Source organism: Balaenoptera physalus (genome assembly GCF_965194825.1).
Source record: "Balaenoptera physalus genome assembly, chromosome: 18".
Lineage (NCBI taxonomy): Eukaryota > Metazoa > Chordata > Mammalia > Artiodactyla > Balaenopteridae > Balaenoptera > Balaenoptera physalus.
Genome location: NC_138899.1, coordinates 76,663,135 through 76,686,412, shown reverse-complemented (window position 1 = coordinate 76,686,412; position 23,278 = coordinate 76,663,135). Strand labels below are relative to the sequence as shown.

General features: G+C 44.4%; 3 protein-coding genes across 9 annotated transcripts in view; 2 read left to right on the top strand and 1 right to left on the bottom strand.

The window, feature by feature from the left end:
• LNX2 (ligand of numb-protein X 2) overlaps positions 1-11,755 on the bottom strand; it is an 89,435-nt gene extending 77,680 nt beyond the window's left edge. For 2 of the 7 annotated variants that reach the window (XM_082435641.1, XM_082435635.1), the window contains exons 1-2: positions 11,265-11,755; positions 9,550-9,709 (exon numbers count right to left, since the gene is read on the bottom strand). The gene's annotated coding sequence lies outside the window, so the exon portion shown is untranslated. Of the gene's footprint in view, positions 1-8,822; positions 8,990-9,549; positions 9,710-10,296; positions 10,512-11,264 lie in introns of all 7 variants that reach the window. The other 5 variants (XM_082435638.1, XM_082435639.1, XM_082435636.1 and 2 more) reach the window with 5 other exon arrangements.
• A 1,027-nt stretch (positions 11,756-12,782) lies between these two features.
• Positions 12,783-14,391, top strand: LOC309647874 (DNA-directed RNA polymerases I and III subunit RPAC2). The gene is made up of 2 exons (XM_082435780.1): positions 12,783-12,916; positions 13,819-14,391. Exons 1-2 carry the CDS (start codon positions 12,891-12,893, stop codon positions 14,192-14,194), a joined length of 402 nt encoding a protein of 133 aa, XP_082291906.1. The 5' UTR covers positions 12,783-12,890; the 3' UTR covers positions 14,195-14,391.
• The window catches only part of LOC309647871 (protein POLR1D-like), a 40,648-nt gene continuing 30,154 nt past the window's right edge, over positions 12,785-23,278 (top strand). The window contains exon 1 of the mRNA XM_082435776.1: positions 12,785-12,916. Within this exon, the coding sequence (XP_082291902.1) occupies positions 12,891-12,916 (26 nt within the window). The 5' untranslated portion in view covers positions 12,785-12,890. The remainder of the gene's footprint in view (positions 12,917-23,278) is intronic.

Genomic DNA, 23,278 nt, shown 5'->3' with positions numbered 1-23,278 from the left:
GGAGAAATGCAGTTACTGCTACATAATAAGAATCTTTTTTCAGGACATATAACATAGTTTATACCTATTCTATTCATACTCTTTGAAATGTCCAGGGTTGGAACACTTTTCTAAGAATCAATTTAACATACAGCTGTAATAACACCAGCAGATACAGACAAATTTGTATTTTCTTGTATATACTTTCATTACCGTTGCTCAAGGGAAATCTGCTATTGCATTCTGTTTCTAAAAATGCACTACAACGTCAACTGATGAGTCATGGGTCACACTCCAAATTCTTACCTACCAAAGAAAGCAGGGTACAAAAGTCTTACACATTAATTGTAAAGACTGTCTAATCAGCTGAGTTACAAATCAAGAGTACTTCATAAGGTGAGATAGATGAAAGTTTTTTGAAAAGACGTGAGAAAATTTAAAATAAAACTGCAAGGATTGATAAAATCATTTTCCCTTGGTCCTTCTTCTAATAACTGGTAGGTCTTTGTTTTTCTTAATTCAGAACATATGAGTAGTAAGTACTGTTGAGATACTGACAGGTACAAAGTCTCAGCTTCATGCAAAGCCAAATTATCTGAGAAATGATTTTCTGGATGCCTCGCTTCTCTTCCTTCCTTCCTACTTTTGCTATTTAGTCATTTCATTGAGTGAGAAATCTCCAGGAGAGGGTACGAAAGGGCAAGAAACAGAGATGGCACTATTTGTGTCTTTCTGGCAGTGTTAGCTAAAAGTTTTCCTGGTGAAGAAGACAAGCTAATAGCTGAATCTGAGGACCAGCTGTAGATTTTAGTCATCGGTAAACAGATCGCTGAGATCTGACCACACTGTCTTATTTTCTTCCTAGCGTTTGCCATTATCCTTCTCAATTATCTGCTCGCCTGCCCCCACCAGCATGTAAACTCCACAAGAACAGGGATCCCACTTGTCTTGTACACTGAAGAGTCTCACCATCTAGAACAGTGCCTGGCGTCTAACAGACATTCAATAAATATCCAGCGGGAGAAAAGACACATAATTATTACTTAGCTATCTCGGACCGGCACAATAGCAAAACTGTGGAAATTTCTTTTCTCTTGAGACTCCTCTTTATCTACAATTTATAATAATAATTATTAACTTTTGCCTTGCCACAAAACTCTCTATGCTTATGCTTTACCATTTAAATATCATATTTGCATCAAAATATAGTAACTGTAATGAAACTGTAATCTGATTTATCTCAATTTCTGATTTTTTCAATTTTCTATTAAAAAAATAGAAAGATATTCTTTAAGATGAAGATGTCACTACTTTAAAACTGAATTAGAAATATTACTAAGAATATTAAGCTTTATCTCCCAGATAGATATCTTTCCATAAATCCTAGTATACTTTGAGAGCAATGTCTTTGTTTTTTATTAACAGAGCAATTTTGTTTTCAAAAGGTTCAAGTAACCAACAGAGTAATTCTTTATGGACATGTAAAGAATGCTGTACTATGCCTAAGCATTTTAAGAGCTACTTAATGGTCTACTTTGATTTCCTCCAGGACCAGGTTTGATTTACTGCCTGTGAATCCAAACTATAAATAAAGAAAATTAAGTCACATTGTCACAGTTAGAAAGACTAAAATCACACTGAGCAACTTTATAACATGTAAACCTTTTATAAAAAAAGTTAAGGGACTTCCCTGGTGGCACAGTGGTTAAGAATCTGCCTGCCAATGCAGGGGACATGGGTTCGAGCCCTAGTCTGGGAAGATCCCACATGCCGTGGAGCAACTAAGCCCGTGTGCCACAACTACTGAACTCACGTGCCACAACTACTGAAGCCCGCGCGCCTAGAGCCCGTGCTCCACAACAACAGAAGCCACTGCAATGAGAAGCCCACGCACCACAACGAAGAGCTGCCCCCTCTCACCACAACTAGAGAAAGCCCGCGCACAGCAACAAAGAGCCAACGCAGCCAAAAAACAAAAACAAAAAAGTTAATTGAAAACTTTCAAAAGTTAGTTGACAGCTGAGATTGTATCATCCTTCTGTATCCTACAAAATGGATTCATTAAAAAAAATGTTAGTGCTCACCATCCACACTCAGAAAAAATCCTGAATGCTTTATTAATATACCTTCAAAGGTGGACAAATCGTTCAAATATGCTGACAAATATGCTCCATACACCTGGAAAAAGAACAAGTCAGAGACCCAGAAAAATTATATCTATTTTTAACAAACTCTGAAATTAGTCTATTGAAGTATCAATTAATGTATCTCATCTATAATGAAAGCACAGAGCCTAAAATTAGAGAAATTAATGAGATTGATAAATATTTCATATGAGATCTAATTGCTATGGATATTTCTGAAATCTTACTAAATGGCCCTGACAGAATGGTCTTAAAAGGCAGACTACTGACCACACACGTTACGTATTTAGTAGGAAAGACACAGGATGCAATCATATGCAGTCTGATACCTGGCTTCTCCCCAGTCATCTTATTTTTTAGCTTCAGCTAGCCCTAGGTTACTGATTGTCTCCATATTGGTGTCTCACAACTATAAGAAACAAAAAGGGAAGAGAAATTCACACTAGAATATGCTACAGTTGACCCTTGAATAATGAGCGGGCTGGGGTGCCAATGCTCTCCCCACCGCTGCAGTTGAAAATCCGTTACACTCTGAGGTGGGCCCTGGGTATCTGTGGTTCCCTAACCGCAGGCCGAGTAGTACTGTAGCACTATTTATCCATACATAAGTGGGCCCACAGAGTTCAAACCCCTGTTGTTCAAGGATCACCTGTAATGAGCACCATTTGAGAACTGTGTCCTTAAGCCATGTCATCCATCCCCCCCAAATTAAAACTATTCCATGTATTTCAGAACTTTCCCTCTTATTTACATAAGGTCTCAGAAATATGTTCAAAATATTTTGTTTGGACCCTTACTTACACCCTATCTAAAATTTGACTCAAATGCATTTAAGAAACTATAAAACTCCTAGAACAAAACATAGGGAGAAAGTTTCATGACATTGGATTTGGCAGAGATTTCTTGAATAGGAGACCAAAAGCACAGGCAACAAAAGCAAAAATAGACAAATGGCACTATATCAAACTTAAAAACTTCTGCACATCAAAGGACACAATGAAGTGAAAAGGCAACCTAAGGAATGGGAGAAAATATTTGCAAATAATATATCTGATAAAGGGATAATATCCAGAATATATAAAGAATGCGTATAACAACAACAAAAATCAAATAACCCAGTTTAAAAATGGGCCAAAGACTTGAATAGAACCCAAAGATGATATACAAGTGGTCAACAAGCATAATGAGAAGATGCTCAACATCACTAATCACCAGAGAAACGCAAATCAAAACCACAATAAGATATCACTACATACCTGGTAAGATGGCTACTATCAAAAAAGAGGGAATAACAAGGTGGGTGAGGAGGCAGAGAAACTGGAACCCTTGAGTATTGTAAAATGGTGCAGCAGCTATGGAAAACAGTATAGGGGTTTTCTAAAGAAATTAAGAATAGAACTACCACATGATCCAGCAATCCCACTTCTGGGATTGAAAGACCTCGGATCCAGAAGAAGTGAAAGCAGACCTTCAAAGAGATATCTGCACACTCACATTCACTGCAGCACTATTCACAATAGCCAAGAGGTAGAAGCATTATGCTATACTAAGTGAAACAAGCCAGCCACAAAAAGACAAGTACTATATGGTTCTAATTATATGAGATATCTAAAGTAACCAAATCCACATAAACAGAAAATAGAATGATGGTTACCAGAGGCAAAGGGGAGGGGAAAATGGGGAGCTGTTGTTACAGGTACAGAGTTTTAGTTTTGCAAGATGAAAAAGTTCTGGAGATCTGTTATACAACAATGTGGATATACTTAATACTACTTAACTATGCACTCAGAAGTGGTTAAGATGGTAAATTTTATGTGATATGTTTTTTACCACAATAAAAACTGAAGCAGTATAAAATATTTTTGTTAAATTATTATTATTATTTTGATAAGATTCCTTTTACTTTACCCACTGAAAATGTAGCATCTGCATTGAGATAGGTTACACGTGTAAAATACAGTTGAGCCTTAAACAACACGTTTGATCTGCGTGGGTCCGCTTATACACAGATTGTTTTCAATAGTAAGTACTACGGTACTACATGGTCTGCATTTGGTTGAATGACCAGATAGAGAGGAATTGTGGACAGGCAGGGCCGACTGTAAGTTTCTGTGGACTTTCAACTGCCTGGGAGGGTCAGTGCCCTTAATCCCCACGTTGTTCAAGGGTCAGTCGACTGTATAACCAGATTTCAAACAAGTAATATGAAAAAAGTCAAATGTCTTGTTAATAATTTTGTATTGACTACCTATTAATGCATTTTGAATATACTGCTTTCAATAAAATATTCAACATTAAAATATTTTGTCATGCTTTAAGAACAGTAACTAGAGGGTCTGCAGGGTCAACGGAGCTTTGTTTTACGAGTTTGGGACTGGAGCATATTTACAGGTGAAAAAGCCAGCAGGGAGACAGATTAAATACAGAAGGCAGTTAACTGATGAAGCTCTCCTAAAAGACTCTGAAGGATGGGATCAAGGGCACATGTGGAAAAATGAGCCTTTAACAGACCTGAGACTTACGTAGACAAGCTGGGAAGGGGAGGCACAGAAATCTGCTAAATCAAATCAGATCCTCATGAACTGACCAGATTATCTGCAGGCTGTAGAAGTGGGGGATTGATAAAGAGTTTGTGAATGACAATGGTCTAGAATAATCCATAAGCGAGACAAGAACAAATCCTGATTAGGGCCAACAAGGCCCACATGACCGGCCCTGCCTACCTCCCAGGCCCCATCTCACACCACTCTTCCCCAGCTCTCTCCCACCCACCTCTTCACCCTCCTGCAGTGCCATCCCCACCTCTGACTGCTTCGCCTGAGAAGGTTTACCTGTATAACATCTACTCAACCAGATACCTGTTTCAAAGACAACTTCCTCAGGGCGGGTTCAGTGACACCCAGCTCCCCAGAGACTAGGTTAGTTCCCTTTGTTATACCCCAGACAACATCCCGTGCCACTGCTACCCAACAGAAACAGAATGTCAACCACACGCACAATTTTAAATGTTCTAGTAGCCAAGTGAATGAACTATTTTTAATATTTTATTTAATCCAACATATCCAGGATATCACCATTTCAACATGTAATCCATATACAAAAAGTATTGAGCTATTTTACCCTTTTTGATACTAAGTCTTCAAAATCTGGCGTGTAGTGACACAGCGCATCTCAATTCAGACCACGCACATTTCAAGAGCCACAAGTGCAGGTGACTACAGCACAGCCCTATACTATTTCTTCAAAGCACTTACCGTACTTTATAACTATAATGTGTGCTATTATTTGATGAATGTCTATCTCCTCTAGAATGTAAGCTCTATGAGGATACCTCTGCCTGCTGAATTCTTAGCTCAGTGTCAGAGCACTCAGTAGATGCCAAATAAACATAATTGACTGAGGGGAGTGCAGGGGAGGAGGGGTTGTTTGAGAGGTGATGCCCTGCACTGAGGGCCTGGCCTTCTAACAGGGTTGCCAAAGCAACTCAGGGAGAAGAAGTTAATCCAGCAGGGTCGTTATCTGGCAGGCACTGAACAAAAGCAACTTCAAGAGAAGCAAAGGTGCCAGTGAAAGCATATAGATTCCACAGATGTTAATACAACAGAGAATGGGAGGTGGGGTGGAATAAAGGGATTGGCAAACCATCTCTGCCCAGAGGAAGGGCACCGAAAGAGCAATTGTGGGTGTGAGGGAGCTGGAAGGATAGGCTAGGAGGCTGCAGTCAGAGAACAGGGTATATAAATTTAAGGTCTCTAATGTGGAAAACAGGGCAGAATGTCAAAATACAGTGGAAGTGAAGGTCATGGAGTTGAGGAGCCAAGGTATTAGAAGTCAGAGGTATTCGTCAACCTGCTTTGAATTGATGTGGGGTGGCCACAGTGGGCGGCAGCTTGAAGCAGGATCTCAGTTCCCTGAGCGGGAATCAAACCCCAACCTGGGTAGTGAAAGCGCCAAATCCTAACCCTTCGACCACCAGGCACTAGTGGCTAGAAGCAGGGCCCTGGCTCTTGTCTCCTTTGTAAAAAGAATTTTAGCAAAGAGACAGAAAATAGTGAAACAGGTAAGTGTTTATTAGAAAAGCAGACACATGGGCAGGCTCAGAGAGTCACATGCTTTTGGGGTGGCTTAAACTGCTTATATAGGGGCAGTTTTCCAGGTCTTTGTTTTCCTCTGGCCAATCATCTTGCTTCCATCCCACACTTGGTCTGACTCAGGGCCCTCCCCCGTGTGCACGTGTATCTTTTAGCCAAGATGGATTCCAGAGTGAGGGTCTCCAGGGGGTTGGCAGGACAGATTATGGGCTACTGTCCCCTCCCCTGAGGACCCCTTCTGTGCATGTGTAGTCTGGGAGGTCGCCTTGACCCCAAGAATGAGAAATATGTGGCCTCCTTCCCTAAGCAGGGCTTAGTCCCTCTTTGCTCCTGCCATTACCGTTATCTCAAAGGGTCCACAGGAGACAAAGTCCAGTCGCTTACCCTGTTCCTGTTATTATCTTTGTCTCAAAGCGTAAACAGGAGACTAGTCGTAAATGTCTAACCTGGGGCCCATCCACCTCTTGCCTCGGAATGATTAACTCCACGACTGAATGTCTTTTAAGATTTTAAGTTCTCCAAGGGCAGAGAATCTTTTGTGTCCCATACAGCCCAGTGTTGATCACATCACGTATGCTGCTTGCTGAATACAATTAAATTGAAAGTCAAACTGCAAACATTAAAATCATGTGGAAGAAAAGTGGAAATGGTCACAATAAAACAATGAAAAAAGTAAGATATAAGCGAAGGACTCCAATTTACTGGTTCAATAACTATGTAGTTTAACTGAACAGGATTAAGAACTCTGATGAAGGATTAATTTTTAATATTGGTAGCCAAAATCCCAACTTTGCGGGGTGAGTGGGGGAAGGGGTATAAATACACACCAGACTCACTTTATTTTTACCTATAAAACAAAGTAATAACCAACAGAGCCTTTGGAAGCTTTACTAAAGCCAAGTACACCTTGTTTTACATAACATATATATCCTCATAACTTGGTTATGAACATTTTTTACAATGGCCCCCATTATACACTTTAGGGCAATTTGTTATTTAAAAGAACTCTAAGATTACTCTTTCAATAGAGGAAAAAATTAAAACATCATTTGTTTACATAAAAGTGGTACGCTTTTTAAGTAGACACATGATAGTTTATAATATACTCATCTATATAAATAAGCACAGAAACACACGACGTATGTAATTCTTATAGTATACTTGTATATATATAGTACATAAAGTTTTATACGCCTATTGCTTATTTTCTACACTTGTTTCTATTTCTCATTTCTCCTTCCCAGTCCAATTTTGAGAAAAAAAAAATTTCCCCTACATAATTTCTCCACCGAGGGATCCTGATTATCAGAAGTAGTAGTATTAAATCTCGAGGCTGGGAAGATAAAGGTATAAACTATGCTCGACCCTCTCTGCCCACACCACTTCTCCTATTCCTATCTTTTCAGCTTTTCTTATCAATCTCTTATCTGCTCTGGAGTTTTGCTAATAAGAGGACAAAGTTATGACACAGCTGTCATTAGTTTAACTCTGAACAAAGCAATATCCCTACGTAAGTCTGTTCCTCCCTACTACACCCCACAACTTTCACAGTAAAGGGGGAAAAAGGAGGGAATCATGCAAATAACTATAGCAGCTGGCACTAAAATCACTGAATCCTAATAGCCATAAATTCTGTTATAGTTCCGGTATCTTCCTACAAGAACATGAAGTACTTTAAGCTTCTTTGCTGGCTCAAATCCCTTTTCTGTTTTCCCTCTGACCAGTGATTGCTCCAAAGATTTCAATAAGTCTGTGGGCCAAGACAGATCAAAGCCAATGGATCCAATTCATTTATTCACGCATACATTAATATTTATGGTTCTAGTACTTGGGGACTCTCCTTCGGTGAGCACATCAGGATCCCTGCTCTTATGAAGCACACGTTCTGAAGGACAGAGCCTACAATACCTGCCTCTTTAAAAACATACTAACTAGATGCAATTATCACCGGAATGTATATCATGAACATTTGCTTCTTAAGAAACTCCTCTTAACAACTTCTCATCAGTTAATACACAAAATAGCCATTTTTTCTAGCCAGCCAACCAAAAAACTTACATAATCACAGATTTTTCTACGGTTTTGTACTTTCTGAGGAAAAGAGACATGACAGGAAAGCTAAAGGGGATTTATTTTGTAAATCTCCCAGGCCCCTTAACAGGGTCATTTTAGGCCTGGCTAAGTCTTCTACAACTATAATTTTACATTAAGATATACACAGATATACATAACGTATCTTTTTATATATATATATATATATATATTTTTTTTTAGAACCAACATTACTTCCTAAGTAAACCTATGAAATGAGAACTTTGATTCTTCTAGAAACCTTGGATTTTGACATAGGAAGGTGGGCCTAGAGTGAACTTTAGCCCCATAAACAGGAAAAGTTAAATGGCTCTGCATAACAAAATTAAAAAGTACTTGGATTTTGGGGGCACGATCAGCAAGGAGAAGTTCAGTGAGAACAGTAATTCTAAGGGTAAGTGAGGGAATTCAACCCCTGTTCTGATTCCACAGCCAGCTTAACCAGTATACTCCAACGCCCTCAAGTCAGAACACCTAGGAATCACCCCTCTCTCATTAATCATATGCAGTCACTTACCTAGTCCAACCAATTACACCTCCCAAGGGCCGCACCATCTCTACTTCCACTGCCTTCACGCAGAATAACAACGAGCATCTACCAAGTCCTCCTATGTGCCAAGCACTATTCTAAGTAGCATGCATGTTTTTCAAGTTTTATCCCCCAAACCCTATGAAATGAAGAACCTAAGGAAGAAAGAGGTTACATCATGAGCGACAGAGCCAGATTCAAACTCAGATAATGTGAATCGAAAAGTGCTGAGCACTTAAACCCTACAGTGTAACAGCTCCTGCTCTGTCTCCCTACTTCCCATCTGGACCCTCACCATCCTACAGACTGCCGCAGTTATCCTTCTGGAATGCACATGTTATCATGACATTCTCCTGCTTAAAATTAGCAGCTCTGTATCACTGACTGGATAAAGTCCAAACTTCTTAATGCGGCATACAAAATCCTTCATGCTTCTGTCCAAGTCAGTTCAATAAATATTTGAGTGCCCACTGTAAGCAAGGCAAAGTGCTAAGTGCTCGGAAATGAATAATACACCAGGCCCTGGCCACGACTCCAACCCCAGACACTGTGTCCTTCAGCCAGAGGAACCGTATGCAGCTCTCATAAAGCAACACCGTACACGCTAGTCCCTTTGCCTAGAAAGAAAATCTCTCAGCAACTTGAAGCGTCTGTGTGAGGCCTTCCTTAACAAGCTCCAGGCAGAAATGCTCCCACTTTTAAGTTCCCACAGCACCTGTTCAAATTGCTTTCAGGTAGCTGGTAGAAGACAGGTATGGATCAGCTCCAAACAACACCATGAGCCAATTCAGGGCAAGAGCTGACCTCTGCCATCCATGCCCGGCACACAGAAGACACCCATTTGCTAGATGAATAAATAATGAAAAATGTATAACCTGATGAGAAAAAGAGAGGAACAAATTACAGAATTACGACTGCTAACACACAGGTGGGACAAATTAAAAGTAGTGTGGGCTTCCCTGGTGGCGCAGTGGTTGAGAGTCTGCCTGCTAATGCAGGGGACACGGGTTCAAGCCCTGGTCTGGGAAGATCCCACATGCCGCGGAGCAACTGGGCACGTGAGCCACAATTACTGAGCCTGCGCGTCTGGAGCCTGTGCTCCGCAACAAGAGAGGCCGCGATAGTTGAGAGGCCCGCGCACCGCGATGAAGAGTGTCCCCCGCTTGCCGCAATTGGAGAAAGCCCTCGCACAGAAACGAAGACCCAACACAGCCATAAATTAATTAATTAAAAAAAAAAAAAAAAGTAGTGTTACTCTACTTTGGTTCCGAGTTGGCCTACATTTTACCCCTATGGGAAAACTCATGTGTGGGACTTGGACAAGCTAAAAAAGGCAAAACTTTTGTTATTCGTGGCTCAAGAAAGCCCTGACAGGCCAAAAAGGATACAAGATCAAAGTCCATTTTCTAAAGGGGTGTGGAGATGGGAATCAAATCTATCCAAGGAAATAAAATTGACCTACTGAGCTCAACTTCATCAGTGCTGCGTCACAGTACAAGCAAGAAAAAAAATAAATAAATAAAAATCAAAATCTGTCCTGGGACGAAGGCCAATCTACAAATAAGTACCACTGCTGCAAGAATGTGAAATTCTTAAAGTGAAGACAGGTCCAGTCACCCAGAGCTCACAATTGTTTCCTCCTCCTGAACCGCCGCTGCTTTTCATTCAATTTCGTTTCTGTGATTTAAAAAGAAAACAGCTACACAGTTAAGGCCACGCATGAGTGTACTGTAGCTCCTGGCAGATACGAACGTCCTGATTCATAACCTTAAATGTACACAGAAACATCAGAAGAAACACTACATCTAAGTGGAAAGTCCTTCGTCTAAAACAGGGCATGAAGCTCTGAAAAGCGAGTGATGTCTTTCCTGAATGGTGCTCTGGGTGCGACTGCTTCCAAATCAAGATCCGAATTTTGAAATTACTCCCTCGAAGATGTCAAATCTCTCTCCCACCCTCTCCAGTCTAAAGGGAAGGGTGAGAATTCACAGGCAGCAGGCTGGGACCGAGGGTATGATCTCTCCCCACTCCTTTGCAGGGAACAAGACCGAGGTAAGGCATCTGGCGGCACTCTCATTCACGACAACATACACGCAGGAAACAGAAAACTCATCCCCAACTCTCTCCTCCCTAAAATTGGAGCAAGCGACGCAAAGACCAGCGAGACGGTGGCCGGAACCACCAAACGGTAACAGCGGCGGGCCCCCGGCGCCGGCAGCCCGTGCCCTCCTCCCCGGACCAGCGCGGCGGCCCCACACCGGTCCGCGTCCCCGCAGACCGGCCGGGCGAGGACAGCGCGGAAGACGCCGCGGCGCCGCTCCGGCCGCCTCCAGGGCGCCGGCCGCCCCACACCCCACGCCGCCCGCACCTGAGGCGCGGCCGGACCCGCGAGCCGGCGCAGAGCGAGGCGGGCAGGGCAAAGTTACTCACCGCGGGAACGCGCCTGCCCGGGCACGTCCCGGCTCCCGGCGCCGCAGCCCAGAGTCGGCTCCACTTCCGCGGCCCGCTGAGGGAGCGCGGGGCCAGCCGGCCTCCGTTCCGCCGGGAATCGCCGCCGCCGCCGCGGATTTCCTGGCAAGAAGCAAACTCTGGCCAAGATTTCACTTCTCAACCGCCCCTGCTGCCTTCCCGCGGGCGAACGCCAGGGCCGGGCCGCGCAACCCGACCCGCACCCGGGCCAATCGGCGACAGCATAGGGCGAGAGGGGGCGGGCCAGAAGGCGGCCCCACCTATCCGGGAGCTCGGGAGGCGAGTCAGGCCGGGGCCGTCACTAGGAGTTAGAGTGAGCTCGCACCGCCCCTCGCCGCCTGCCCTCCCCCACCCCTCGGCTGTCCACGCAGCCCGCCTGATTTCCCCGCGCTCGGGAAGTGCCTCTTGCGCTCACCGCCGACAGCGCGAGGAGAGGGGAACAACTGGGGGAGGTGGTGAACATCTAGGGGATCGGGGGTGGGGTAAGGAGAAGAGGTGGCGCCGGAAAACAACTGTGGGCGTGTCGGGCAGGAGGACAGCGGGGGTCGGGGGGGTAGGGACCGGGGCTGGCCGGGGTGATGGGGGCGAGGGGAGCAGGACCGCCAGGAGGGGAGAGGGTTATTGGCGAAGAACACCTGAGGGGACGGAGAGCGGAGAGGTACGAAGGGAGAAGGAGGGCGGAGAGCGAGTCTGGGTGGTGAAAGGTTGCCGAGGCGGGGGCAGGGGCACCTGGGAACAAAGGTGAGCGAGAGGTTCCGCAGGTGAGGAGGCTTAAGAGGCCAAAAGGGAAAAGGACGTCCAAAGCCAGGCAGGACGTACTCCGGGGTAGAAAAAGATCCTAGAAGAGAAAGGATGGGGAGTGGGGACAGTTTCCTTCCAAACTCTCACTCCTCCCCTCTCCCCCAAAGATAAAAAACAAACGCTCGTCCTTTGACCCAGTTGAGCTGTGCAGCTGCAAGATCCCAGATGAGACAAATACTGTGTTACACCCATGCTATTCTGTGGTGAAATTCTTCAAAGTGTGTTGCTCAACTATAGTGTAAGTCTGTCGTGCCATGAACGCTCCCGTCCCCGGGAGGTGTGGTCCCTCCTGGGATTAATCCCGTCCCCCACCGGGCCAGCAGCAAGTCAGAAAAAGGCCCGATCCTGGCTCCAAGAAGGAAGGTGATCTGGGGGCGGCAGGTAAGGCCCCGCCCCCTTCGCCATCACCGGGAGGGAAGGTGCCAAGGGCTGAGCTCCGGCGCCCACTGGCCGGTCTCGGCCTCGGGGCGGGGCAGGAGCCCGACCGCACCAGTCTCCCGGCTAGCTCTGCGGACCGACTCGCTCAGGAGCGCAGGTGAACGGCTCAGGCCTGGCCCCCGCCCTCCGCGCGCCGGGGGCGGGGCCCGTGGGCGAGGCTCCGCGGCGGAGCCTCCACGCCCCGCCCAGTGGCCGGGCCCTGCCGCGCCGCTGCGGCTCCTCCTACCTCCTTCCGTCCGCGCTCCTCCCGTCAGTCCTTCCTTCCTGCGGCGCCTGCTCGCTTCGAGGTATGGGACAGCGCCTCCGGCCCGCCAGCACCACCTGAGGATCCCGGAAGTCGCCCCCGCCATGGAAGACGACCAGGAGCTGGAGAGGTAACGGCCGAGGAGGGGGGCGGGAGGAGCTGGCCGCGCCCTGCACCGGGAGCCCGCGGCCGACCGGTGCCTTAGCCTTCGCGGCCCGGCCTGGCAGCGAGGGCCTGGCTGGGAGGACAGGCGAGGAGGGAGCAGTGGGCGCCAGGGCGGGGAGAGGGGCCCCGATCGGGAAGGGAGGGGGGGACACCTGGGTTGCTTGCGTGGAGACGCTTAGTACACTCGATATCAAGGAGGGAACACGAGTTGTGGGACCAGAGTTAAGCTCCCTAACTGCCCACCCCAATTTGGAATAGGAAGAGTAAATAAAGCTAACGTGCACCAGGCCACTGTTCCCCGAGCGATGGGGGTGGTGTGTTGGTCGGGCCCAAGTCCCTCCTCTGTGCCGAGCGCTAATTGATCCACTCGGTGCGCTGAGTGCTTTCTCCCTCCTGCTTGGTGCTCTTCTCAGACTTTCCATTCTGGTTTCCTTACCTCCTGCAAACGGAAGCCCTAGTTGGCCCTGCACGTTGATGATCTTTAGTTTCTATTTTTACGATAATCTGCGTTTTTCCACGCCTTTCAACTTCCTTTTCATCCTTTAGCAGAGCCCACCCTATTCTAATCCTATCCCTTTCTTGTGAGCCTACCAAAAGAATATTTTAGCAAACTTTTTTGTTTTAAGGACACTCCCCTTGTGGCCATGTGGACGGCCAAATGGAAAAGGGAGAAATTGGAGGCAATAAATTATTGATTGGTAGAATACGTGGAGGCAGGAAAATAATAAGGGCTAGTGCTAATCGTTCTGTGTCATTGGAGTGCATTAGAGTAATAACGTGTTGCAATTGTGATATAGTAGATGAAAAAAAGCTAGTTACAAAACCGTATTCAGTGTGATCTCATTTTTATAAAAAATATGTGTGTAGAAAAATATCTGGATTGAAGACCCCAATGGCTGAAGGCGAGAGGAAGACAGCCCTGGAAATGGTCCAGGCAGCTGGGACAGATAGACACTGTGTGACATTTGTATTGCACGAGGAGGACCATACCCTAGGAAATTCTCTTCGTTACATGATCATGAAGAACCCGGAAGTGGAATTTTGTGGTTACACTACAACCCATCCTTCAGAGAGCAAAATTAATTTGCGCATACAGACTCGAGGTGCTCTTCCAGCTGTTGAGCCCTTTCAGAGAGGCCTGACTGAGCTCATGAATGTCTGCCAGCATGTGCTTGACAAGTTTGAGGCCAGCATAAAGGAATATAAGGATCAAAAAGCCAGCAGAAATGAAGCCACATTCTAGTGCCTTACGCACTATACAGGGAGGACTGACCGCTAGGATATTCTTTTTGTGCTCTTGCAAAACCCAGAAGTAAATGTTTGTGATTATAACATGATCTGTCCTGCAGAAAGCCCTGCTTCTAGCTCTTAACCCATTTCAGCTGTTGGAGTCCCTGCAAGAAACTGTATTCTTCTAATAAATTCCCTCTTTTATTTAAACTGATTTGAGTGGTTCTTTTTCCTTTGTCCTCGAGGTTGACTATTTTAGGTTTTTGTGGTTTTTTTTTTTTTTCTTTTAATTGAACCAACATTGAAAGTGAGGAAACTATGAGATAATCAGAGGCCTAGACAAGGACTTTGATCAAGGGAATTGAAAGGAATGTGTATGCACACCTGTGATTGGGGGCGAGGGAGAGATGCAATAGAGCATGACCCCAGATAGGCTGTGGATAGTCTAGAAAAGAAAGGTGGGAGTGAAGGGAGGACTTGGCCTCTTCCTAGATGTTTTTAGTAATTCATGAGACAACTGCATCCTTTGCCATGATTGGTAGATTGGGCAAGGGTGGGAAATAATTTGAAAGAATTGTGAGAATTCTGGTTTCACGTGAGAATGTTAGGTGGTATCAGGCTCCATCTTTATGGTAGCGTTTATAGGACAGATACCAGTTCAGTGCTCTAATTTCAGGATGCTAATATCTTAAAGAAGGAGAAAACTGGGATGACCAGATAACATTTTCAGTCCTTGGGTAGGTATCTCATTATAGCCCAGGGTTACATTAAAAGGAACAGTATTTGAGAGAAAGTAAGGACAGGGAAGAGGAAACTTGCATGTGGGGAAAATGATTTTTTTGGAAAACCTAAAATATTCCTAAATCACACTTAAGAGCTGCCCTATTTACCTCTTCAGCCTTGTGTCTCATACCTGTCCTACCCCAACTTGACTCTTAATTCACCCTAAATATCTGTCAACCTTTGAACCTGAGCACCCCACCCCCCAGTACTCTGAGAGGGGAATCTGATTTAGGTATGGATGCAGAGAGGATCTTCCAGAGATTACAGGAAGAGAAGGAGCTGGCTGTGCAAAAAGAAAAAGCATTCTGGGGGAATAGCACTTGCAAAAGTCCTGAAGCAGAACACTGGTGGTTTGAGGAAATAAAGGTCTTGAAAGAAGATGTGCGGATCTATAGCAGGGCCAGCAAGGAGGAGAAGGGCCTACGATAGACTCCATGGGAAGAGCTCTGGTGTGGAAAGGACTTTGGGAAGTACAATGGGAAGACATCTGAGTAACTGATCACAGTGTGTCGGAATGGATTGTAGAGAGGCCAGGGTAGAAGCAAATAAACTGTAAGCGCTTAAGTGGCCTGGAAGGGCCATAAGCTAGTGATGGAGAAAAGATTGTGGATTTGAGATACGTTTTGAGAGCCAAACTGGCACAGAATTGGTAGACCTCAGGAATTGGATGTGGAAGGTGAGGAAAGAGAAGGGTGACTCCTATCGAGGTATGGGGCGAAATTACTGACACGGGAAGCTTGGGGGTGGGGGGGATTGATTGGGAGGTAGAGAAGGTGACTGGAATCAAACGTTCCCTGTTGAATTAGGTCATCTGTAGACAGGAGTTGGAGGCCATGAAAGATATTTAAGTAGAGATAAACTTTGTGAGTTCTTGCCATAAAGATGAGGTAAAGCCATAGAAACTGGAGTGTGATTAAGAAGAGGGCTTGGGCCTTTTCCTTGGTGGTCCAGTAGTTAAGACTCTGCACTTCCACTGCAGGGGATGAGGGTTGGATCCCTGATCAGGGAACTAAGATCCCACATGCCCTGTGGCAAGGCCAAAGAATTAAAAAAAATTTTTTAAATAAATAAAGAAGAGGGCCCAAGCCAAGCCTTGGACAAGCTCAGTATTTAAAGGTTGGGCAAAAGAGCAACCAATGACGTGGTGGGAAAGTCTGTAGACAGTCAAGTTGTGGAAGCCAAGACTTTCAAAGAGGGGAGAATGATGAATGAATCACATGAGGACAGAAAGATATGGGTTGGAATTAACGGGGAGGTCGATGGGCAGCTGACAGCGTTAGTTTAGGGCCTAAAAAGGCTAAGCATTAACACTCGTACAAGAAGAATGGCTTAGTTTGGGTTTTCCAATAATGAAAATATACTGTAGGACATTGGAGGCTAAATTAAGTGGGAGCAGGAATGGATGGGGAAAGATCAAAGTTATGGGGCAGGGACAGGGAGTATTTTCCCAGGGTAATAGTAAGAGAAAGCCAATGTCAGTGTGAGGACATTAGCACTTGAAGATGTAAGGAAGTCCTAAAGGCATAGTGGTAAACAATCAAACACTTGTTTGCCTCTTCTACAATTCTGCCTATGAGTAGTTCTGTGGTAATAGTAAACACGATTATTTAAATGAAGTTTAATGCCTATGAACCAAGACCTGTCAGGAGATGAAAGCCAGGTTTAATTAGTGGACATAGCAGTGTGGAATGGTGATAGTAGACTGAAGTCTATCAATAACAGGACACCCACTGGTGGAGATGCACCCACTGGTGGCCACCTGCCACATCTCATGGCTTCATTGCTCCTAAAAGGATTTATTGTCACTGATGATGTTGCATGCAGTCTTGAATCCGTTTAGGGTAGTCGTAAACTCAGGAACATACAAAACGCCTTGACAAGGCAGACATGTGAAAGGAAAAAACAGGGCAGGGCAGGCAGGATAACCGTGAGTCACTGAGGTGTGGGAGGAATCTCTGCAAAAAGTCTGTAGGAACCTAAGGGAAGGCAGAATTGGTCGATGAAAAAGTGAGGTAGATAGATATGAATCATACATTTATTTATATAAACTGAAAAAAACTTGATCAGTATCTGATTTGCTAACAGCATTTCACTCTAAATAAAATATCAGTGGTTCAAGCTCAGAAATTCTGTTCAGCTATAAAGTACTGTGCCTTCTAAAGAGCCAGTTATTAAATAAAATGATTATATGCCAAAGGCTTTTAATATATAATCATTTGAGTACTTGCCTAGCACTTTCCATTTTCAAAGCACTTTACAAACTATTTATAAATTGCATATAGCTGCGACATCTAAGTGTTCTAATTAGTTGTTATAATGCATAGGGGCCTACAAAATCTCTGTGGAGATGAAAAGGTGTCTACATAGAAAGTAGTCCTATCAGTGTCATTCTGAACCGAAGAGTGTCTTGCATTTCCGGAAATACGAAAGCACACCAAATTCTACGGCCCACCATTCCCCACCCTTCTTGTTTCCCTTAAACATGTTATTAAGACTATAGGATAGGTAGACAAAGGTCATCTTTTCTGGTTAGGAAAATTCAAAGTCAGAGACCGTCTTTGTACTATCCTTCAAACTGGGCTATTAGGAAATTTGCCCAGATCCACCGGTCTGCTTTCAAGTACTTATAAAGACCCCAAATCCAGCCCTTTGGTGCTCAAATTCTTAACTTTGGTTTTTCTTTTGTCATTTGAAAATTTGTAAGCTACAATTACTGTGTGGTCTGTATTTTTTTTTCATAATGAAATTCCTTCCAAATCTAGATTTTTGGATCTCTATACAGCAAATATGTACCTAGTAGTGTAACAGTCCTGAGAAATGGTGGACATAAGAGAATATGAGTCTGTCCTAAAAAGCCCTCTGCTTTTGGAGAGGGCAGACAAGAGCTGTACACATGAAAAAGGTATCAGATTGCATTTACGACCAAGTGCCCTGATGTGCAGTGTAGGGTATTATCTGCTGAACACAGAATGGAATTGGCGAGGGACACTCTTGTAGCAAAGATTGTTTCATGCGCACCCACTCTGCCAGCCACTGTCCTGGGCGCTGGCGAGAGAAAACCATCAGGCAGCCTGCCTTCCAGTAATTCATGGAGTACTGAAGTAGGCAAACTTGTAAAAGAAATAGTGTTCCAGGATAAATGGTTTCCTTTTTCCCAGTGTAAAGAAGCCATTCGAGATTCTCGAGCTAGGGAATGCCATAAAGGTTTCGCTTTTTTGTCCTACACCTGTGCAGAATGAATGAGTGGAAGGAAACGTTGGAAGATAGCTGGGAGTTAGGGGGCATTTGTAACAGTCCAGGTGTAATGTAAGGGGGCACAGTTGTAGGCGTGGAGGTAAAAGGATGGATACCAGACACCTGCTGGAAAAAAATAACTTGGAGGCAGATTCTCTAGGGGTACAGGTGAGAGAGGTCGAGCAGGACCCCACATCCATGCCTTTCACAGCCCTTTGTTTTCCTACCACTCCCTTGCAACCAAAACCAGTAAGGCAGGATTTACCATCTCCTCTCCTAGACCTGTCCTTGATAATAGGAGTCCACCCTTACCACCTTCCCCTACCTGGTGAGAATTCACATCTTTAACAAGGTCGAGACTCCAGGACTACAGATGTGGAAATTGGGGGTGGGGAGAGGAGATGGGGCAGTGAGCTGACCGGCCCTTGCTGCCCTCTGCCTGTACCAAGTGGCTCTCCTCAAAGGGAGCATCGAATTCATTCATTCGTTTGTTCGGCAAAATCATTGAGCACACGCTAGATGCAGGCACGGTTTAGGTACTAGGGGGACAGCAGGGAACAAGTTGCCCCACGTGCAGTCTATTTTCTAACAGCAGGAGTAGAAAACAAACAAGTGTATAAATATATAATGTAATTAAGGTAGTGATGTAAACAGGAAGTAAAAGAATCATGGGGTTTGAGAAGGCACGGAGAGTTTGATTAGTTGAGGAGGGCTTTTCTGAGGAGGTGACATGTGAGCAGAGAAAAGAGAGACCGAGGAAAAATGAGAACATGCTAAGAATTTTCTAGAAGATAAACTGAGATTACTGAGCAACAAAAAAAGCAAAATGATGAACCTTTTTAAAGGAATAAACTTTCAGCTTTGTATGTGCGTGTAGTTTTTATTAGTGCCTAAATTCATAGCATGTGTCTTTAATCTGTATATGTACTTACCTAATAATTATAATAAAGAATTTTGAGTTATTGTGCAGGGCAGTAGCATATTGTAGGAGTTTGGGATTGGCTAATAGATGTATGTGTATTAGGAGAGTTGATCTTACTTTTGTTTTTGGTATTTTTGAAAGAAGCATATCTTTCTTAGAAGCAGAAGTGGTTGTGCCTGGGATCCTGCACATCTTTTCAGGCTAAATAACTGATAACTGCGAGGCAGTATCGTGTAGGAGTTAAGAGCTTGCACTGTCGGAATCACACTGCCTGAGTCTTGGTCTCGGCACTAGACTTTTTAGCTATGTGACCTTGGACAAGCTGTTTGACCTCTTTGTGCCTGAGATTCTTCATCTGTAAGATTGGGATAACAATAATACTTACCATATAGGGATGTTATAACTATTAATTTAGACAATATAGTCAAAGTGCTTAGGACAGTATCAGGCCCATATAGCATGCTCTCAATCAGTGTTAGCTACTAATGTTATTACTATAATATCCTTAATTGTGTCGAACAAGCTGGTTTCATTCATATTTCTTCTAGGTGAAAACTTGAAAACAAAAACCTTAGTGCCCTCTGTTATTTTTTTTTTTTGTTTCCTCTGGCTAAATGCAGCACTATAATATAAATTTATGGACCCCTGTATGGAAGGTTATCAGTCTGCTAAAGCCATTTCTTTAAAAAAAAAAGATAGTTTAAAATAGCATTCCTAATGTAACTGAATATAGATAAAAATCAAAGATAAATGGATTGTGTTTCTCCTCTTTTCACAAAGAGATTAAGATTCTGATGGAATATTTATAGTCTTCCTCAAGCTTCAGGACAAAGGTTAAGCAGGAAGGAAAAGCAAGTTCTATAGCAGATGGATACCTGATTGGGTACCAGGTATCTGAATATTGATAGGAGGTCAGGGCTCAAGCTATGTCAGCTAAGTATAAAATTGCATAAAATAGAATATATTGGTATTTTACCTACTGATTCTCAGTAACTTCCAGGTTTGTTATGTAAGGCTCTTAATAAATGTCAAAAAGAAAAGCTACCTGTGTGCTTTTCTAAGTTTACCACGCTGACTTGGGTCAGACCTCAGAGCAATTGTAGATAATGCCTCAAACCAATTCTCTCAAAAGGGCTCCTAGAGAAAATCAAGCTGCCCAGAGCATCTAATCAGACAGGGGCTGGACCAGTTGGCTTAACACTTTGGGGTTTGGAGGGGGTTTTTTTGGTTTTTGGTTTTTCTTTTTTAAGGGTGAAAGAGGCTTTCTTTCTAGGGGCCTCTTTCGCCAGTACTGTGTAGAGGTGAAGTGTAAGGACTCTGAAGGCAGAGGGCCTGGTTTGAATCTCCGCTTTACTGCTTCCTAACTTGCAAATGTGGGAGAGCCACTCAGCCTTTCTGAGCCTCAGTTTCCTTATCTATAAAACTGAGCTGATAATAATACCTACTTTATAGGGTTACTGTGAAGAATAAACGCAATAAAGCACTTAGCACGATTCCTAGTACACTTCAGTACTCAAATGTTAGCTCTTACTGTTATTGTTGTCATGTTGGCGCTTGTTTAAGGCAGTTAGTGGTGGCTAGAGCAGCAGCGTTCTAGGACTGGGTGCTTCTCTATCCGTGGGGGTCTCTGCCTGTCTCTTCTTTCCGCATCGCACTGGCCTTCGCACTTCTTTCAGACTTGCCCAGCTTGTTCCCGTTTCAGGGCCTTGGTACTTGCCCTTGACATCCCCAGCCCCTCTTCCCCCGGATCTTCACATGGCTGTCTCTTTCCAAGGTACTTACTCAGAGGCCATCCTTGACCACTGTGTCAGTTACCCGTTCCTGTATACCAAACTGTCCTAAAACTCAGCAGCTGAAAACAAAAAACATTCCTCACAGTTTCTGTGGGTCAGGAATCTGGTTGGAGCTGAGCTGGAGGAATCTGACTCAGGACCTCTCACAAGGCTGCAGTCAAGGTGTCACCTGGGCTGCAGCTGTCTCAAGGCCTGAATGGGGGCGATGGGCTTCCAAGCTTGCTCACGTGGGACGGCCTCACGCCATGGCTTCTGGCTTCCCCCAGAGCAAGAGATCCAGGGAAGAGGAAGAACGCAAGATGGAAGCTCAGTCTCTCTACACCCTCATCTCAGCAATGACAGTCCATCACGTCTGCCCTGCTGTGTCTGTTAGAAGTGAAGGGAGGGGGCTGTACAAGGGCAGGAATGCCAGGAGGTGGGGAATCCTTAGGACCACCTCAGAGACTGCCTAACCCAAGATAACACGTGCGCCTACAGCCAGACCTCCATCGCTTTCTGTCCCTTGACTTGGTTTCATTCCTCCATAGTCCTCAGTGTTAACTGATGTTATATTATGTATTTATCCATTTATTGTCTAACTCCACTTGAATGTAGCCTTTCAGAGGGCAAGGGCTTTGTCCTTGTTTGCTTTTGTATCCCCAGCACTTAAAACCATGCCAGGCAGGCAGTAGGCTTTCGTCAGTCCTTAGTTGATGAATGAATGAATGACCGTGTGTGTGTGATTGAGTGTCAGTGTCTGAGCATGACTGCCACGGCAGGGAGGGAAAACTGCAGTTGCACTGACATTATTTTGTACACTTATCAGCTGACACTTGCATACTCAGCCACCACAGTAATAAGCTCCAAGAAGGAAAGGGCTTCTTGAGTGGGGCAAGGAAGCATGCCTGTCCTGTGGCTTCAGTGGGAGGAAGAGCTGAGGTGATGAGCGTCGTGGAGCGCCTCAGTGAAGGTGGCTATACCTTATAATCCATCTCCCTGATGTCTTCTCTGTATTGCCAAGAGCCTTGGATACTGACATCCCTTACCACCTCTATCCCATGCGACATTTGTTATCTTTTCTCCTATTGGTCTAAAATAAAAGGCAGCACATCTCCCACTTAAGCGTGATCAAAGGACATTGTGATTTTGCAGTGACAACTGTATGGAAGGGCGATATGGATTATCCTGGGGATCTTGTCCCCACAGAACTCTAGTGCAACAAACATTGTAGAATTATTATTTTGGGTACCACGAGGTGGAATTCCAAGGATCTGATTCTAAGGCATGCTGTTTTGTCAGTGCCAAATACTACATCCATTTCCTGGCCAGCTGTCTGATAAATCTATGCCATTTATTACAAGTAGCCTTGCTTTGGAAGAATACAGAATATATGTATTTTTTTTTTCAGCAGTTATTCTAAAGTCCTGCCATGGACCAGGTACACCTGGGATACAAAGATGAATCTCCTTTGGTTCCTGCCTTCACAGAGTTTGCAACCAGGGTAGACCAAAGAGCTGTGTATTTCGGAACTAAAGGAGAGGTGTCATTTCCTCTCACTCGTCCACCTTGTTCAAAACCATAGCCCCTCCCCCAACACCCTTACCCTGCAGTATTTTTTTAAATACAGCCCTTACTGAATTCACCTATTTATTGCATTTATTCTATATTATCTATTCCTCCCCCACCCCTGCCACACACACATACTATAACATAAGCTCCATGAGGGCAGAGACTTTTGTCTGTGTGTTCACCGATGTCTCTATAGCCGCTGGAGCAGTGCCTGAAGCATAGTAGGTGTTCAAAAAATATTTATCACATGAATGAATAGAAGATGGACACTCTGTATTTTTTAATTGAATATCCTAAGAGCTGAATTTGAATTTGTAATGCTGAAATAACTATTCTGTAAGCTTTGGGGTTGAAAACCACAAGTTTGTAGTTAGTTGTATGTCTTTAGCTGCATACTCTGTCCACATGGAGATGACAACATGCTGGGACCCACAGGGAGGAGTTCACTAGGCAAAAGGTGGTCATGACCAGAGCAGGCAGAGATGGAGTCCCAACCAAGTATCCCGCACAGTAGGAACCACTCAGATCTTACACATGTATCGACCAGGTGGTAGGGGAGTCCAGAGAAGTCACCTGAGCTGAGAAAAGTTGGCTATGTTGTTTTATTTGGATCTGAAGGGCCAGAAGTGGTTCCCATTGAGTGCATCTCATGGTCATAAGCACTGACCCCCAAGGCAGCCACTGTTGATTTTGTGAGCACCTGCTCTACTTTACATACCTACTGCATGGTTTCAGATTTGGGGAGTTCACTGGACAATAATATTTCAAAAAATAAAATCTAATAGGGTGAACTGATGGAGAGTCGCATAGTTTTATT